A 19,554-nucleotide genomic window follows, 5' to 3' on the forward strand; every position below is an offset into this window, starting at 1 on the left:
GTGTGTGTGTGTGTGTGTGTGTGTGTGTGTGTGAATGCGTGTTAGCATGTTTGTGTGTGTGTGTGTGTGTGTGTGTTTGAGACAGAGCTCTAACGTCCAGCTGTCTAACAATAGACTGACCAGCCATAGGGTGCTGCAGTCACATGAGTAAGAAGGGCTGGACTATGTATCCTTGATGCTCAACCTGTTTGTGAACTTCAAGGAGTTGAAGTCTGGCGCTCGTCTCTGAGCTCCCTCTGTCTGGGTCACAGGTAAGGACTCTTTCATGTCAGTACTGCTACTTTAAACTAAAGTCTTGGTCAGTCATAAATCTTGAAATGAATTGCTGTCTAAAAAATGTTTCCTGATTCCTGAGTTGTAGATTAAAAGTCATTTTTTAGTTGTGTTGCCTGCTAGATCTTAAGGCCATGTTCAACATGTAACAGAAATATATTCCCGTCCCCGTTTCAGTCTTTTCTCACTAGAACAAAGTTCTCCATTGTTCTCCACTGTTTTCACCAATGTGACTGAATTGCATCAATAACCATTCACACAAATGTTGATATGACTGTTGATAAAACTGATATGAGTGTGGTACTGCTGATGCGTACCCTGCTCTGGCTCAAAATAAATTCAATATATGTAGAGCAATAACCTTAGATGGAAGTTCAGTCACTTGAACACTGCACTTAAGTACAAGTTTGAGGTTGTACTGGAGTATTTCCATTTTGTGCTACTTTATAGTACTTCACCACATTTTAGGAGGAAATTTTCCTTTTTATTTCACCAACATGATCTGACAGCTATAGTGACTACTTACTTATTTTTCAGAATAACACTAAATGCACCTCACTGTGAGCCATAATAGATTAAATATTTGTAATAACCTGAGTACATTTACTTGAATACAGTACTTAAGTACACATTTGAGGTTTGAGTATTTCCATTTTGTGTTACTTGAAACTTTTTCTCACTACATTTCAGAGGGAAATATTATATTTTTTATTAGTAACTAGTATGAACTACCATTAGTTCAATACTTAAGAACTTTTTACAGCTTGCAACATTAATTACATTACATTACAGTACATTTGTCGCTAACAGCCATGAAAAGTTCTTTTAAATAATTGTTTTGAATGTAGTATTTTATTGTGATATTGCTCCAGTAAAAGACCAGAATACTTTTTCCACTACTGCCACAGTGACCACAGATATGACTGTTTGAACTGTTGCCATCTCATGCTCCGCAACGTTGTTTAATGATCAGATATTTTTGCCAGTCTAAAAATAAGCTAATAGGGATCCATTTTGCAGAGCTCATCCATAACAAAATGTCTGACACAGAAGAAGTCGCGGAGGAGGAATTTCAGTATGTACTTATTTTTATAGTTTCACATTGTAAGAAAAATAATTAATTAATGTTAACATTGTTTTTGATTTTCAAAATGATTTATAAATTTTTTTTATTCTTCTTTTTGTCAATATCGCTGTTCTTCTGAAGGGAGGAAGAAGGTAAGAAAGTTCCATCTGCACGTTTTTATATACTCATTTAATTTACTTTACAAACATTTTACTAATCATTTGTGTTCCTGATCATCAGCTCAAGATGAGTCAAAGCCCAAGCCAAAGTAAGTGTATTAGCTCGTCTTTAGTTAGGCAGTTAAAAACACCACTTACAGCACATTATACAACAATAACCTGTTCGATCCCACAGGTTTATGACAAATATTACCGCCCCAAAGATCCCTGATGGCGACAAAGTGGATTTTGATGTGAGTCGACTTTATAGAAAGCCCCATTCTTGATAGAAACATCCACTTGGATCAGATTTGGCTTTACACGTTCTAATAATGTCTGACCTGGATTTATTTTTCTGATGTTCAGGACATCCACAGGAAGCGTCAGGAGAAGGATCTGTCTGAGCTGCAGTCTCTGATCGAGGCTCACTTCATCCAGAGGAAGAAAGAGGAGGAGGACCTCATCGCCCTCGTTAACAGAATTGTGGGTGTGTCAGTCAAAGAGGAATCATGGTGTTTTTGTTTATTCAAAATCATCACAACCGTGTATGATTCTGATTTGACAGGAGAAACGTCGTGCTGAGAGAGCAGAGCAGCAAAGGGTCCGGGCAGAGAGAGAGAAGGATAGGCAGGCCAGACTTGCGGTAAGGTCTCAGTGAGCATTAACTCGTGTCCTCAACACTGCAGTACATCATATACCAGACAGCATGAAGAGTTTCTCCTCTAAATGATCGACCTGTGCTGCATACAGGAGGAAAAAGAGCGGAAGGAGCAGGAGGAGCAGCGCAAGAAGCAGGATGAGGACTTCAAGAAGAAGAAGGCCCTCTCAAACATGACCCAGCAGTACAGCGCTGGACAAAAGGTTCATTCAACTTCTCACAATGAAACATAATGTACTCAAAAATCCTTCTGAAGTAGAAATGCTGTTGCTTGACTTGACATAGATCAAGGGATCTCCAAAGTCAGTTGGATTCATCCTCTGGGGACCATGAATGTCTGTACCAAATTTAATCTCAATCTATCCAGTAGTTGTCAAGATATTTCAGTCTGGACCAAAGTGATGCATGGCTAAAAAACATAGAATAGACATAATATTTTCAATTTATTTCATTCGGTTTATCAATCAGTTGTAGAAGAGGATAAATTCAGAAATCAGTATGTAACTTATTGTTCAGTCACATTGACATATGTATCTTATTTACTTGACCAACAGAGCGACAACAGAAGAGGAGGCAAGAAACAAACTGAGAGGGAGAAGAAGAAGAAGATCCTGGCTGATCGCAGGAAGGCTCTCAATGTTGATCATCTGAATGAGGATAAGCTCAAGTATGACAAAGATGTGCAGGGTTTCACGTCACTCAAAGACTGCGCTATGTATACATACTTTTACTTTTGGCATCGTTGGACATTGGTCTTATTATGAACTCTGGTTGTGTTTAGGGAGAAGGCCAACGAGCTGTGGCAGTGGCTGATGGGGCTGGAAGCTGAGAAGTTTGATCTCAGTGAGAAACTCAAAAGACAGAAGTACGATGTAAGTCATTCAACACACAGCTGGACGCCCTACAATAATGATGTCCCACAATCAAGATGGAAAGACAAATAAATAAATAATAACCTTTTAATGTTCCTCTGTGCTATAATCAGATCACAATTTAAAGGTCACAATATAAGTTTGTATTCAAAGGTAAATTATGTTGCATATAGAGAGGGTCAGGGTCCTGTTAGCAACCTCTGCTGGACATCTCAGGTATCCTACCTGTGCTCTTTAAAAAGCTTAGAAAGGTTTATGTGTCCTTGCAGATTAACCAGCTTCTTGCCCGAGTCCAGGACCACCAGAGGTGAGTACACAGACCCCTGAATTAGTGAATTTACTCTTGATTGTGATTAAGACTAGACCTACATCCCTCTCTGAGGCCATTCATTCTCCACCCATCTCAATCATTGGAACTGCATTATGAATGTCCTCTGTCCCTTTGTTCAAATGTCCATATAAGTTTACATTTGTTGCTTCTGGCAGGCTCTGCATGCTCATTTTGAAGGGGTGCTCTGTAACATGACTGCAAAACTGCCCCGTAGTTGTTGCATACTTATTGCTGCATACTTTGATAAATATTTGAGCAATAACAGTTTAACTTTAAAGCAAAGAAACTGGGCTTTTATTTGCAATGTCATTAGGGACACAAATCCTGTACTGTATTCTTACACTTTTGAGTCGAGGAAAACATATTTCATGTCAAAAAAGCAGCTGCAAGTCTTAGAGAGAACATGCCGCAATGATGTTGTGTACTATCATAATGCCAAAATAAGCCTCATATGTTTACAGTAAAGATCTTCACACGTGGGGACATTCAAGATTTTATTATTTCTGCATGATCTTGTCTTGAGGGATTAAAACACATCCTGTGGTTTGAAGTGGGGTTTCTGTTTTTTTTTTATCAATTCTGTACGAACCAAAATACACCATGTTCACTGTTTTGTTGATAGATTTGCTGAGTGCTGCAATCAAATGACCTCCACATGTGCTAAATTCACTGTCTGCTGCGCTTTTCCTGCACCCTTTCAGCGCCAAAGGTCGTGGCAAGGGCAAGATGAGTGCCCGGCTGAGGTAAAGGAGCAGCCACACAGGGACGAGGCAGACCATGACACCAGTGATTGGCCAATGTGTCTATTATGTGTGTATTCATTGTTCTGTTGTGTTGGGTTACATGTAAATTATCATGATATCAAAACAATAAATAACTCATTACATCCACTCTGCTGCCTGTTAGCAAACTATGCACATTGTCTGTTTCTGTGTGATGAAGTCCAACATACAGTCTTATAACACATTTATACAAAAACTCAAGCAGCCAGAATCATTCAGTAACAGCTCATTGAATGTATTGAAACCCCTAAAATCTGTAAGAGATCTTGTTGAATAAGGACATGTAAACAAAAAGACAAATAAGAGTTTGATGTAGAAGAGTTCCATGTCTACATCAAAAATATTGCTGTTATTAACAGGAAACAGAAGTGTGTGTAAAAATGGTGGTGTATTTTCCCCAATAAAAACATCTAAATTAAGTGCATTTCTTTGTAACAATTAGCAGTAGACACATTATTTTGTCAACATCTAATAAAATAAATGACATGATAAAGAGAGCGTCTACATGTTGTAGCATGGGTTTGTTATTTCTAGCTTTAATTCAAATCTACATTAAGAGCAGACATTCCTCAGCAAGGCTCCACATAGTGGTGATGCATAACATTATCTATATATTGTTTTAATTACATAAGAACAATATAATAATCTAGGTACAGGAGCATGTGTGATGCGGTTGGTATGTGCTGCCCTTCAAGCCCTTACTGTACATTAAAACTATGTTTCGATATACACATATCCACACCAGTGCATTTTCAGGTTGTTCGTCTCGGCAGTCTGAGGTGCTGGGAGACTCAGCAGGGGTTTTGGGGGGATGGGGGGGTGGTGGTCTATGAGGGATGAGAGTCCATGTGGGATGAAGAGAGCCACGCTGACGAGAGGCCGCCCTCACCACATGTGGGTTTCTCTGATCTCTGCAATCACCTGGCTGGCTTTCTGCAATGCCTGGACACACAAATGAAAAACAAATGTCTCTTTTTGGGTACATATTGGGGTACATTGTCTCTACATCAACTAGTACTTATACACTGAATGTACAATATTTGAGACATCTTCCTGTTATTGAGTTGCAGCTCCCCTAAATTGTCTTAAAGCTTAAAAATTCCTCTATGTCTCAACTGCTTGTAACTTTAACAGGGAAATCAATAATGGGAGATTGATTTTATCTGGATTTACTTCTTTGGTGCACGAAAAAGATGCCTGATGACCAAAAAGTTGCGTCTCTAATAAAGTAGGTAAAGTAAATGTTATATTGAGTAGTGTATGACTAACACTGGATCTTGTTTTTACAATCCATAGTGACACTTGACGAATCTGTTACCTTGAGCATGTCAGCAGCCTCGTTGCGTCTCTGAGCCATGTCCTCGGACTCTGTCAGCAGGTCGTTCAGCAGGGCCGTCTTGTATAACTGACCCACCAGCTCACTCTGCAGGCAGTCCTTCACATGGTTCACCAGGAAGTGCATCACTGCCTTCGGTACACTGAGGCCAAACAGCAACAGCGGGGGAAGATGGAGGACAGAGGAAAGAAGAGGACAGTACATGACATATAGGGTGAACACTCATGTCAAAACCTCAAAAATTAAACAGGGATGGGTGAATAAATTGTGCAGAGTATGTGTACCTGTCCTGGATGTTTTTCCGAACGATAAGAAAGTATGACTTGATGAGTCTCTCAATGACCTCACAGTCCCTCTGCTCCCGAGCAGACAACTTCCTGGATACTGGAACAGGCTGGCAATGAAAATGCATCAAATGTGCTTGTTAATGAACATCTTAATGATCTAAGGTGCAACACTAAAAGCAAGAATAAAACTATTCAGGGTAATGGCACACTCACAGTGTTGGAGAGAAGGCTGTTTTTACACTGTGGGGTGTTATTGCGTAGTAGAAGATGTGAGGGGTACCCCAGCAACTTTCCCTAAAGACTTTCTCACATGTTCTCCATATGATAGAGGCTAATATTGTAAAGAATTAATTTGTTTAAATGAGCCAACCAAATGAGACTTCTCTTGTAACTGTAATAAAGAAATTGTTGAAATAATTTTTCAATGTACTATGTTTTGCAGCTGCTACAAAATCACCTGGTCAGGGAGTATCTCCCAAACCTGTTCATGGTGTCAATAGATGCAGAGTACCCACCACATCGAGCAGGTTGACAGCGTGGCCTTTATGTGGGCTTGAAAGGAGGGAGGGTTGAGGCACGGCCCTGTCTGCAGATGCACCGTCCTCTCCCCTCTTCAACATGCCCCTCCAGGTCCCTGTCCCGCTGTCTGTCTGGTCGCCGACGGAGCCGCTCTGAGAGCCACCGGCTGCTGCCTACAGGGAGGGGCGAGACGTGGAGTAAGGATGTGTCCACTCTCCTGCTCAAGGATAAATGCTCAGGCACTTACAAGGGCTGGAAATGTGTCATGTGCATACGAAGTCAGGAAAAGAAGTTAAATCAACAAGGTTAATAAAACTTTACAAAATAATATTGTTTAGTTTAAAAAAAGGTTTTTAAATGCATTCAAATAGCATGCACAGGCCATCTCTGATGTCACTCCAAAGAATTTAATCCAGAACGCGCAAGTAGTCTGGTGGAAAATACTGACAAGCAGTATGCACAAGTTATACCACCACGGTTTAGGGGGACATAATAGAGAGATTGTGCTATACAGTTTCAACAAAAGGTGGCCACTCTTTTAATATCTTCTGCTTGTATTGTGGGGGATGTAAAAAAAAAATCAAGGCACACCGCTTTATGGTTATTGCATTTATAGGATTTGACAGAATGTGATTGGTACTGATATTTTATTCACAGGATTAGCCAAAAACAATCTGATTAATTTCTATACATGTTTTCTCATCACAATATATATAGCTGTTATAAAATCACATGTACCAGGAGGATCCCACCCCTACCAAATTTAGTAGAGTTCATCATTTATTAATTTTTAAATTAAGCGGTACATGCCAATTGAGTCTGGGGTCATTGTGTTACTCCTGTAAGAGCAACAAGCATGCAAAAACAAAAGGGTTAGATGTATAATACAGACTGGAAATCAAAGGTCACATTAGTTACGTTAGGAGGGGTAAAAACTGCGCCTTCAACCCACTGCATTTGAAGGACACTGAAGGCACAACCACCTGCTGCAACAGTGGTTTTAGAGTACTACAGTAAGGGCTTAGGGGTGGGCAGAGGTCAGATGTGGGCAGGCAGTGACTGAACAAGACACACCTTGGTGACCTCGCCCTCGGGGGCAGGAGGGTCAGTGGGGGAGAGAGGCTGCCCACCTGGGCCTTTAAGGGACTAGAGAAAGACAACATCAGGAAGAAAAGAGTGGATAGAAGACTGACAGGAGGTAAAGGCAGAAGAATGCATGAGCTTCACATAATGTGGAGACTGTTAGATTTAGATTTAAAGGACCAGTGAGTAGGATTAAGGGGGGGTCTGTTGGCAAAAATGGAATATTATGTTTTCATTAGTGTATAATCACCTGAAAATAAGAAACATTGTGTTTTCGTTAGCTTAGAATGAGCCCTTCATATCAATATAGGGAATGGCTCCTCTTCCATAGAGCCCGCCATTTTGTAGCGCCATGTTTCTACAGTAGCCCAGAACGGATACACCAAACACTGGATCTGAAGGCCTTTCGCATATTTACGATGAAGTGGCAGCTTGAATTTGGTGGCACACCTGAAGGCCACCGTGGGTTCTCATACACACTTGGAAAGGGAGGAGTGAGGGGAAGGGTATTCAATTGGTTGCGATCTTCAACGTCATCACCAGATGCCACTAAATCCTACACACTGGTCCTTTAATATTACAACGATTTTGAAGTGAGTTAATTCTTCAGTGAAAGAGATTTTGTTAAACCCTGTTACAAGAAAAGAGAGTAAGTGAATCTCATGGATACTGACTGTACCTTGTCTCTGGGCACAGCAGAGGGGAGGTCTCTCATTCTGTTGCGTCTCTGCTCCTATAAAACGAAAAGTTTGACAAATGCAACTCTGTCAAATTGAGGAAGAGGAAATTAACAAATTTTTCCGTGTTTCAAATAATACTGTTTCAGTAGCTGTTTTGTTTCTTCACCTTTTTGACTCTTTCGTGATACGCTGGCACTGAATTGTACAATATGATCAATGTTCAGAAAGTGCACATTCGCACAGTTAATATTATCAGCCTGAGATTCTGGTTAATCATCACAAAACGCTACATTTAATGAATGCATTATGTAAAGTCAACTTTCTTTTGAAAGACGCTCATCTCTTACTTCTATGTTATTGTTCATGAGGCCGCAGGCATCAGCAAAGTCGGGGTGCTTAGTGTTGATATAGGCCAGCTCAATGGCAACCAGGTTGTGAACCTGAAAAGAAATTCAGAAAGTTGATGAATCAGACTCGGTTGCGAATAAACTTCCCGTAAAAATGCTTAGTGGTATTTAGTGTGAACAGGTCCTGACCATTTCATTGGTGACAGGGAGTCTTTTTCTGAGTAACGAGGTGACCACTTCTACTATGGCATCATGGAGCTTTGGAAACCTCAGCAGCTCCTGCAGCGATAAACAATAATCGTTATTAGGATTAGGCACTGCATGTGTATTTACTGCATACTGTGCCTCGGTGTAGTTTTTAAATGGTATATGTGTGTGTGTGTGTGTGTGTGTGTTTCTCACCTGTGTGCTGTAGTTGCTGCAGTGCTGGATAATCCTCTGCATCTCTTCATGAACCAGCTCCACGCAGCGCAGGCTGGGCTCCTCCAGGCGCTTCACCTGCCGCTTTACCAGCAACTCAAACGAAACCTCAGGCACAAACAAAGCCGGCCTGGGGCCCTGTCAAATACAATTAAACTGTAAGTCTTAAAAAATATGTCAAAACAGAGATTATAACTTGAAGAGGTAGCAGAAACCCACCGTTGCATTTCTGATTGCTGTGAGCACATCGATGGTTGTCAGACCACCCAGAGGATCAACTGACTCCAATGTGCGACCAAATGTCTCATGAAATATATAACAGATTCTTGCTCCACCACATCTGAAAAAAAGAGGAAAGCCAACTACATTAAACATACAGGCAGAATTTGGTTTAAGTGCAGCACAAGTTGATGTTAGCACCCCTTAGTGGTGCGTGAAGGCACATGCAGCTCAGAGTGTTATGTAACGTACAGTTCAGCTGTCTCAATGTACTTGGCCGTGCCCTCTATGGTGTGGCAGTACTCTGCAGCAAACTTGGTGATGAGCTGCAGCAACGTGGCGCTCTTGTCATCGACGGGTTCACCATAACTGTTGAGTAAAGACTGGTACTGCGCTGCCAGCACGTTGATCCTCGTCTTCAGCTCAGGAAGACAGTCTCTGATGTGGTGCATGAGTAACCTGTGATAAGATTAAAGAAAAAACTGTTACACTTTGATTGGAAAAACAAAGACGGAGACTTGTTATAGACCACAACAATACGTTAACATAGAAGATTTAGAGGTTTAGTTCCACGTTGTCAGAGCAGGAGTAAACCTCAAATGTACAAGGTCAAAAAGCGACTCAAACATTTCATTTGTTAAAAAAAAAAAAACTACAAAAATATCTAAAAATAAAAGTAATAAATGAATTCCAACTCCATACCTGTTCAATGTTCTGGCCAGATATTTGGTTCCATTTCTGTTTGCAAGCGAGGGGTACTTCTTTTGTAGGAAGGCGTATTCATCACGAATGGCATCTGCCACCAACTTCTTTTGATTGATATCCAACTGACTCCTAAGAAAATGCACAAACAAATACTGAGTTGGTCTTAGACATGGCTTTTAGGGTGCCTTGTATGACCACCACCACCCACCTTGTGACTATAATTTAGCATTATTGACACAAACACAAGGATATTAGAGGAACTGGTGTATAAGAATCTGGTGGAAAGTATTCAATTTTTCAACAGGGGCATGTGGCGTAGAAATCTGAAAGTTAGGAATACATTGAAATTGCAGAGCAAACAGCAAATACAGCTAGTAAAATAGTCTCAGGTGTAACCAAGTGAGAAATATGAATTAAATATAAAAAGTGAAGCTTTCCAGCTTTTACCGCCAGGGAGGTGCCATTTGTCCTCAGCTTTGTCCTGTATTTTTTCTGTCAATTGTCCTCTACTGTTTTTATTGTTTTGTGGTGAAACCAGAAGAATTTTCCACAACATGGACAATAAAGTTTGTTCATTCCTCCCTCGCCTAATGTGTTATTTACATCCATACTAACTACCTAACTAATGTGACACAAAGGAGCAGTGTTACCTGTTAACTACACCAATAATGCCAAGTTTGACAGGAATGACCCTGCCCATCAATACATCCATGGCATCTGTACCAGCATCCATCAGATCCAGCTTGGTCACCACTGCTAGAGTCCTCCTGCCTGAAGACAAATACATCTGGCTACAAAAAATAACCACCAACGCAGGAACTGCAAAGAGTGTGTGACTACAAGAATGACAATAAGTGCATATGTTGATGACAGAAGTGAAGAAAGAATAAACAAAAAGGCCATTTACCGTCAGGGTCAACCTCACGGGCCACTTTAAGGGCCTCTGAGGTCGCCATGTCTGTATTGGCAGCAGTCACAGCCAGGATGATGGAGTTGGGGTTGGAGATGTACTTGAAGATCAATTCTCTGATCTGGATCTCTATGTCTCTGGGCTGGTCTCCCACCGGTAACTGTTTTAATAAATACACACATTGACTTGAAACCATGAAGTCATCACACACTTCAACACAGGGAAACAAAAGGGAAAACTATCTCACCTTTGTAATGCCCGGAAGGTCCACCAATGTGAGGTTCACCACGTGTGGTGAGAAGATCTTCAGGTGAATGGGTTCATCACTAATACCCTAGAAAAAATATATTCGGTTACAACTCTTACAGGCTGATATTGCTTGAGAGGTTGACACAAAATCCCAGGTTGATGCTGATGTTTTTATACATCATCCAGTTTCTCCACGGATATAATTTCTTGTTTGGCAACTTCTGACGTTCCCTCTTAATGGCCGTAATTAGCATACCTTGTTATTGCCAGAAATTCTTTCAGTTTCTGCTTCAATTTCTTGCCTGATCTCCTCGAAGTCTGTGAAGATCTGAAAGAACAATTTAACCATGAAAGATAAAGCCTCCAATAACATCGATTTCAATGTGATTTCTATAGTACATTTTTGATAATCAAACAACAACACGGGTGACAAAACAATAAGACATGACAGGGAGATATTTACAAAAACATTTCCTGAGAAGTCCCCGTAATAGGCTATAAGCACATCATAAGGTCTCTTCTTTGTTCTAACATTAACTATGTGGCGCTCAAGAGACCTACCTTAGAGGACATTCTCCCCACAGACATTTTTAGCTGCTGAGAGGCTGTGTGACTGATCTCATTACAGATTACACAAAAAACACAACCACAAAACGTCATCCTGTAGCTAATCCATAAAATCCAATACAGGATACACAAGAGGGCTGTTTCATGATCAGTCCCCGTTTATCAAATATTCAGATGTTTCTATCTACAGTACAGCTGTAGTGAGAAACTCCATTGGGAGTATTGTTTTCTGTCAAACAAGGACAAGAGGGTGACAACTCTACCTTGTTTTTGGTGTGTAGGAATTTGCCCCATTCCTCTCCGTCGATGCCTGCAGAAATACAAAGTTGAGGACAGATGATTCAGTTACTGATGTGACCTTAAGATCAGTGTTACTATTATTACGACTGCTATGCTAAATGTCTCATGGGAGGATTTTTCTGTTGGTAAAGATGGAATGGAAAAACTCCTCAGAGCAAATATCCAGAGATGAAGAGTTTAAAAAAAAAACACAGTGGAAAATGTTGTTTTCACAGAACAGTCATGGAAGCAAATAAAAGCCTGAAGCAAAAGAAAAAAAGCATGTGCATTTTGGGAAGCAGAGACCCAGGGAGTCTGCAATAATCAACAACACTGCAACAAAAACAAGGTAACGACATTGCAAAGGTGGAGTCTGTTAGTCATCTTAGAGGAAGCTGGTATTTGAGGACATCACAAGTGTCCTTTGAGGAGGTTGGAATCAGTAAACAAAATTATTATTTTCAACAGGATTCTGCTAATTGTCTTTGTCTAACTTCAACTGACAGAGACCAGCTTAAATAGAGGGGAGGCCTACAGCTGAATAAAGTGAAGCCACATGGTTTGGCAGCCTTGGAAAAGCTACACAGATACAAGGCAGGATGGGGAAGGATGGGCAAAAGGGACGGGGGAGGTTATGTAATAATCAAACACAATAAGGCAAATAACAAGGAAAAGGAGACCTCTGTAAAGGCGTCCATTTTTCTTGGATTCTGTGGTTAAGGAGAGATGACAGGAGACAAAAGGGTTAGCCTGGCTATCTGCAGCTCTTGCATGACACTCTGCAGCAATGCAGAGTCACTCTGAGGCCATTGCCAGAGGACAGCATTGAATCAATGCAGGATCTTGGCACATTTAGTCGCATGTTCTTTTCACTGACAAGTGGATGGTATCACTGCTGAGTTAAACTGGTATTCCTTTCACAATATAAAAACCATTCCATAGTTGAATAAAGAATTATTATAGCACCGTAAGAAGAGACGTCTCATGACCATAAAAAGTGTGCAATAGTGTATGCTATTTCTCAACTATAAAATGTCCTGCTCAGTATGTATCTATCATAATTTAAAGAAATAAAAATTACATATATATATATATATATATATATATATATATATATATATATATATATATATATATATATATATATATATATATATAAAAATCTAAGGGATCCATATCAAGATTGTTCATTTTTGTTTTTGAAATTACTATCAGCAAATATATCGTTGGCAGTATCTGCCTACATCCAGTACCCATCTGTAACGCATGTATGTAAAAACAATGACTATCAAATTGTTTGATTTGTATGAGAAGATTAATATGCAACAACTCCACAGATACAGAAGTAACAGAGGTAAAAGTGATGTTACCATTCTCTTCACTGGTTTTCCTGTGGTCCTCTGAGTCGATGTGCACTAGCTGTAGGATAAGGGGCCGGCGTGTGACGATGCCAGTGCCACGTGGCAGGATGTCCCTGCCAACCAGGCTCTCTAAAACAGAACTCTTCCCACTGCTCTGTAGACAAACACAACAACATCATAAACAAAACCATAAGTGGGGAGTATGAATGACTCATTGACCAGAGGAATCAGTCCTGCCATCGTGCAGACACAGACAAAATACACTGCACTGAGGTTGACTGTATTTGACACTTGACTGTGTTTGACAGTACTTCTCTGTGTGTTACTCCACAGCTGTTAGCCCATTATCACTGCAGGTCCTTTTTCCAGGGGCCCTGGAATTCAGGAACCTTAACTGCATTTCGACCAGGGGAACCAGGTCTGATTTAGTTCATGCTCATGGAATAGTACTTTCAGATGGCCCAGGAACTATTGGGATGAAGTTGGCATTGCTGAATGTCACTCACTGGTTGAACACAAATCTTGTGGCTGCTTCAATTGACATTTGTGATAGAGTAACCCCTAATGAGATCTGGTGAACTGAAATACCTCACTTAGCTCACTTGGCTAGCAGATTCCTTTTCAATGGATTGGTACAGATTTCCTCAGAAGGAGATGAGGGCTAAAAATGTACTCAATTACTTCCCCTGTAGCAGTAAACCTAATGTTGTTTTGACTGATACAGGTAGGCCTATTAATAGACCTGACAGGAATAACCAGTTATTAATACTTGGTATCAGATCTCAGTTACAGCTGTCCTTAATTGAAGGTCTTTGCAGATCTGGGCCTTTGTGGAGCTCTGGTAAGGACAAACATAACAAATCAGGCATTCAAAACATCCTCCGGCTTGTCTTGTCTCACTGTAACACCTCATACGCCTGCCAAACGGTCTGAGACAGTCACATCCTATTAGCTGACCAGTGAAAGTAAACGTGTTGCACAAAACCGGCTACTTTAAACCAATTAAGCTCTAGGTGGACAGGGTAAAACTGTATTAGAGAAGAAAGGTGTTGATTCAGCTTTATGGTCATTAGTAGCTTGTGGTGCTGTTGAACTGTGCTGTTACACTGACAGGTGTTTGTAATATTATGTTCACCCCATTTATATTAATGAGGCTAGACCACATATCACTAATAATATATATCAGTTTCAACAAAAATTGTAACCTTTATGAAGGTAGGACTGAATGCAGGGCTGTTCAGTCGTACCGCTGTTTGTATGGATTTTAAGACACAATCTCGCTGGTGTGAATGGTATAAGAGGAATGTGTTTATATTCAGCGATCTAAATCTTATCAAGCTGAAGAAAACAGAATTTGGTTTTACTTTTACTATAGTGAGCTGAAGGCTATGTGTGTAAACCCTAACTGTCAGCCAAAACACTGCTAACTTAGTTAATTTAACGCTACGTTTAATTTCTAAGTGAGATCACATGTAGCTAATGCTAACTTAGTTGCCAAGTGAGTTAACATTAGCTTAGATTTGCGTAAAAAGGAGAAGCTTGCGTAAAGCCAGTCTACACAGCTTTGTCTATTACACCTGCACGAAACCGAAAGAAAAGCTGAAAAATCAGAAGTAGCCAAAACAATAAGTTGGTGCAGGCTAACAAACTTGCTAGCCTTAAAGCAAAGTGACGTTTCTCACCTGAGTTCCCACAACAGCTATCTGCGGCAGTTGAATTATGTCTGCGCCGACCGTGTTAAATACATCTTGCAGTTTGTTTATGACAGGTATGAGGGCCTCCATTAGCTCCGATACTAATCCAGACCTGTCAAAATAGTCAACTTTCTTTACCCTGCCGCACACGGGTACAAAGTCATTCAATGTCCCTCAGCTAAAGCTACTGGCGTCTCTTTGGATCTGCCAACAACTGCGCACACAGTTGCTCAGAATTGAATCATGGGAGTTTGAGTTCAGTAGAGTCCCGCTCAACAGCGTTGTGGTCAGGGTTTGACTTTTGCTGAACTACATTTCCTACAGTTGACATCGTACTCGTGTTGTACCAATGAAAAGAAAGACAATTATTTTTCCTCTACGCAACAGTAACCAAGGTGAGGATCAAAATATTTATGTATGTAACGTATGAATACATTTATGGTGAAACCAGTAAGACCTCTTATTTTATGGGCAGAGGCTTCGCTTCTGGAAGATTAGCTAGCTAACTGACGAATTTCCTGACGACAAATATTATTATTGGGACTTCACAGTACATGGTAAAAGTACTGCAGTTAGCCATCAGTTTAACAAAAATCTTTGGGAAACTGAGATTTAGCTGTGGTCTATGATTTTCAGTCACAAGTAACTTCGGCATCACCACAGTGTTACAAGCGAAACAATATACTATAATGCTACAAAATGTTCACTGAAGATAGTAATATGGCAGATTTTGCTTCTCAAAATGTGAATGAACAAAACATTCTCATTCTTACACAACATAAAAAATAAGTAAACAGAAGGAAGCTCAGTTCCACGTCTACTTTTTATTTCTTGAAACACATTATTTTAATCATACAAAATTGAAAGTGCCATTGAATATTTACAACACTATCAATACAGGAAATAAATATTGCACACTACAGTGTAATAGGAGCATATCGAACTAGTTTAAAGGTCTGAGGTAACAGATGATATGTTAGGAAAACAGTTTGTACTGGGTGTTCCATCAACTAGTCAACATTGTGGTGAGTAGCCGTCACCTGATTCAGAGCATATGCTGATTCTTACACTTAACCATAAGCAGTATATTACAATTCTCTCCACTTTTAGAAATTAAACCCTTGTGACTAGTAGAATTTGTAGTCATGAAATCTCTAGTATGTACTGTAGTTAGCTTACAGTTCAATTGGTCCTCTGCAAGTTAGTTTACACATAGGACATTCTTTGTCGTTTGTCTAACATGCCAGTCAAAAAGTTTTAAATACCTATGTTTGAGGATTTTTGGTTAAATTTCAAGCATTAGAATTGTCAATTCAGATTTAATCCTCTACATCTAGAAAACATTAGTAAAAGTGGGATTTAGAAATCAGAAATGGTTGTGACTTTTTTGTATTAAAGATGGTCTCAATCTAGATGTCCAAATACCAAAATACCACAAACATCAGTGTTCAGCTCACTCCTGTAGATCTAGGCTACTTCCACTAAAATATGACTTACAGACATTTTGCTATTTACTTATTCCTCTTTCCTACTTGTATTCTCTACTTTATAGATATTTACAATTACACAGATGGAGATTTAACCACAAATGTTAAAATATATGATGTTCAAAAATGTGACTGGCAGTATAGAGTACATGAATATTTCAACAAGATGTAGTACAAAAAACTGTTCAACCAGCCAACGTGTGGAGGGTCACAGATTTTTGTTGACATTGCTCCCCATTTGACAACCATAAGCAAAACACCACTGGCTGCCATTGTCTCTACCCTCAGTTGTGTTTTGAGACCCACAATGGCAAAACCTATACAAAAAACAGTACAAAAGAACAAGGTGGACGTAGTGAACTAGTGATGAACTGACACATGGATATCCCAAATGCCAAATTCAGTATTTTATTTTTCCAAACAGTAAACTTAACAAATTCCACTATCAAAGAAGGTGCTTAAAATTACTGACAAAATATTCCCTGTCAGTTTACTTCAACAATAAGTGAAAAACTACTACAATCATGTACAAGTCCATGAGCACACACAGGGAATAGCTTGAAAAAAACATAGCTTGTTTGAAATTAGACCTAAGCTAAGTAAACTGAGTGTTCATTGTGTCACTCTGTGCCTGAATGTCAGATCTTGATGTCAATGTTCAAATTTCACAGCATTTGAACCAAGTGGCTCTCTGTTTCCTAATCAATACAACAGTATTGTATCCCCTTAAGGCAAATTTGAGTCAGAGGTCCTTTTACATTGCATCTTAAGATGCAGTACAGTCTGTGTATGTGGTCACCATGTTTCCTCTTCGCTGAGTCACTGTTCTACAGTGCTGTTTAGATGCACCATGAAACCTGTTTTCAGTCTGTTTGGTATGTCTGTCAAAGGTAAACATTCTCTCTATGTCATCAAACATGTCATCAAAGATACCTGCTCCAAAACCTCCTTGAAAGTGTCTCTTGTGTCTGCTTTGGGACTCCTTGTGAGACTTGGAATGTTCATCAAAGTGTCTTCGGTGACGGGCATGCCTGTTGTGGCTGTAGATGTCAAAGTCCTTGAAAATGTCATCAAAGTTGAAGCTGAAAGGTTGGTGGGCACCCTGTCTAGGTCTGCCTTGCGTTTCCCCAGTGAAGTACGCAGAGGTGTCACCAAACTGGTCATATTCTCTTCTTCTGGATTCGTCTGATAAAGTTTCATAAGCTGCACAAAGAAAGACGAAGAAGATTCAGTCAAGGCTGGAGAAGATTACAACTGTATATCATCAACATGTGAAAAGGACATGGCTATATTGACAAAGGTCATGACAAGTGTAATATATTGTAAAGTGCTCAAACATGCTCCAGAGTCCTTGAATTTAAATTGAGACAGGTTAAATAATACTTAAATCTCTATGCTGGATAAAATGTTACATTAGAAATAAGACTAACATTCCAGTATGTCAGGAAACAATGAATTTGTGCACACCAAAACAAATGAAAAAATCCTAAAAAGAAACAATCAACTGTACCTTCAGCAATTTCCCTGAATCTCACTTCAGCGTCCGGGCTCTTGTTCTTATCTGGGTGATATTTCATTGCAAGCTTGTGGAAAGCCTTTTTTATCTGTCGCTCAGTAGCATCTCTAGGCACTCCCAATATATCATAGTAGTCCTTCCTGGCAAGTATCAGCTCTGTTATCATGAGGATGCACACTGCAAACGTTACTGCAGACTGTGCAGTTGCCATGGCTCGCGCTGATGTCCCCTACATTCAAGAGAGAAAATCATCAGTTTGTAAAGAGTAAAAGTGTGATGCATGCAATAAAGCAAAGGAGTGTTGATTAGTGTTAACACATCTGGAGAACAACAATGCACCTTAGTTAATAGCTAGTCTATGGATACAATATTATATAAAATATCTTAGCTACATGACATTGCCATATTAACTACTGTTAACTGATTAATATTACAGTTCAGAGATTGTGGCCGAGATGCTTTTATTTGTGTTCTTTCTTTAACGTTACGTTAGCTTGGACTGATGAAATGTATAAATATATATTAATAATTTCGGCAACAGAAACCCTTCTCCCAGAAAGATAACGTAGATTACTCAAGATTAGATTTAATGTAGGCTGAGTTAGTTGTACGTTAAACGTTATATTTGCCCGCTATGTCACCATAGACATCAACCGTCACTCTTAACGTTAGCTGACGTTGGCTAACACAAGGCATTGCCCATATATTCTCCTTTCGTTTAGACACACACTTACCTTTTGGGGGACACGAGTGCTGCTTACTGGTGTATTGCAGTTTTGCCTATCAACGATTTACCCCACGCTAAACATGTTAGTGTTAAATTGTAACTTTAGATTGTGGGTATTATCGAGGAGCAGTGGGCAGAGGTAGCATTATTTCTATGTCTTCTTCGATCCTCTTACTGCATCAGGGTAACTACACGTTATAAGTTAGTGCATTTCTGCCCTCTGTCGGTCAATGCAGTGAATGTTTCCTTTTCAACCGTCCGAGAGTGACCCCGATGTAGTTGTGAATGTGAACAGTTAGGTAGTTACAGCATTTACAACTAGTTATGTAAGTTAGCTGTGTTTTTGAGATATATCTAGTCTTACTATTAATATTACACTAAACATACTTATCTTATAGAGTTTCGAGACATATTTTAAACGGTTTTTAATAATTATATGTTTATAACATTTGGTTAAAGAGTTGTCATCACATTTCCAAGTGGGTAGCGCTTCATTTTGTTATGGGTGGAGGGTGGAGACCCATTTTTAATATTGGACGCCGACTCCGCCTGCCCAGGAGAGGTTCGGTGTACGCCGGTTGCTATTAAAAGTTGATCCTCTGCTACAGTTAAGGGTGGGGAGAATTCCCTCAACCAATCAACAGACTCCATTTAAGGGTCAAGTAATAGACTGCCAATTGCAGAGCACATAGAGCGTCACGTGACAATTGTTTTTCTTTTGACTGACGTCGTCACGTCTTTCTGGAAATCAAGCGTCAGGTCGAATGACCGTATGTATTGCCATACGTTGTTATGCTACTTGTTTTGACATTAACTTAATGAGAATATTTAAGGATTCCTGTCTTTCGTGATACGACGACATACAAAGACAGGTAAGGTTTATGTTTTGTGTGGCCTTTCTGTGTGGCGAGTTAGCTAGCTGCGGTACTGTGTTAGCGGACCTAACAGCTAACAGTTAGTTGCAGATGTTGAAATATGTTATTCTGAGTAGAAGTTAGCTATTTTGTTGTGCTCTCAGTTAAGATAAC

At 39.8% G+C, this 19,554-nt stretch overlaps 3 protein-coding genes across 11 annotated transcripts; 1 reads left to right on the plus strand and 2 right to left on the minus strand.

Annotated features, from left to right (window-relative positions):
• Nucleotides 1-204: 204 nt before the first annotated feature.
• On the plus strand, nucleotides 205-4,248 carry tnnt2d (troponin T2d, cardiac). Its single transcript, XM_070907426.1, has 12 exons — nucleotides 205-251; nucleotides 1,294-1,348; nucleotides 1,481-1,491; nucleotides 1,580-1,607; nucleotides 1,694-1,751; nucleotides 1,864-1,980; nucleotides 2,063-2,140; nucleotides 2,248-2,358; nucleotides 2,710-2,822; nucleotides 2,937-3,027; nucleotides 3,297-3,334; nucleotides 4,060-4,248. Exons 2-12 carry the CDS (start codon nucleotides 1,311-1,313, stop codon nucleotides 4,103-4,105), a joined length of 729 nt encoding a protein of 242 aa, XP_070763527.1. The 5' UTR covers nucleotides 205-251; nucleotides 1,294-1,310; the 3' UTR covers nucleotides 4,106-4,248.
• Nucleotides 3,840-14,932, minus strand: dnm1l (dynamin 1-like). 9 transcript variants are annotated; one of them, XM_070907419.1, is made up of 20 exons: nucleotides 14,785-14,932; nucleotides 13,112-13,256; nucleotides 12,422-12,451; nucleotides 11,726-11,772; nucleotides 11,152-11,223; nucleotides 10,894-10,980; nucleotides 10,644-10,806; nucleotides 10,387-10,507; nucleotides 9,734-9,865; nucleotides 9,284-9,490; nucleotides 9,032-9,152; nucleotides 8,795-8,950; nucleotides 8,582-8,671; nucleotides 8,393-8,485; nucleotides 8,045-8,098; nucleotides 7,357-7,428; nucleotides 6,279-6,455; nucleotides 5,761-5,870; nucleotides 5,459-5,618; nucleotides 3,840-5,082 (listed from the first exon to the last, which is right to left on the minus strand). In XM_070907419.1, the coding sequence occupies exons 1-20, from the start codon at nucleotides 14,884-14,886 to the stop codon at nucleotides 5,026-5,028; spliced, it is 2,196 nt and encodes a 731-aa protein (XP_070763520.1). In that variant the 5' UTR covers nucleotides 14,887-14,932; the 3' UTR covers nucleotides 3,840-5,025. The 9 variants fall into 9 exon arrangements, 8 of the variants coding, with proteins under 8 accessions (XP_070763520.1, XP_070763521.1, XP_070763519.1 ...); XM_070907420.1 differs by having other exon boundaries at nucleotides 6,279-6,448; nucleotides 7,353-7,428; XM_070907418.1 differs by lacking the exon at nucleotides 12,422-12,451.
• A 757-nt stretch (nucleotides 14,933-15,689) lies between these two features.
• On the minus strand, nucleotides 15,690-18,587 carry dnajb9a (DnaJ heat shock protein family (Hsp40) member B9a). The gene is made up of 3 exons (XM_070907665.1): nucleotides 18,534-18,587; nucleotides 17,794-18,028; nucleotides 15,690-17,486 (listed from the first exon to the last, which is right to left on the minus strand). The coding sequence occupies exons 2-3, from the start codon at nucleotides 18,008-18,010 to the stop codon at nucleotides 17,050-17,052; spliced, it is 654 nt and encodes a 217-aa protein (XP_070763766.1). The 5' UTR covers nucleotides 18,011-18,028; nucleotides 18,534-18,587; the 3' UTR covers nucleotides 15,690-17,049.
• Between the last annotated feature and the right edge of the window lie 967 nt (nucleotides 18,588-19,554).

The sequence above is a fragment of the Enoplosus armatus genome, chromosome 6 (assembly GCF_043641665.1).
Source record: "Enoplosus armatus isolate fEnoArm2 chromosome 6, fEnoArm2.hap1, whole genome shotgun sequence".
Classification (NCBI taxonomy): Eukaryota; Metazoa; Chordata; class Actinopteri; order Centrarchiformes; family Enoplosidae; genus Enoplosus; species Enoplosus armatus.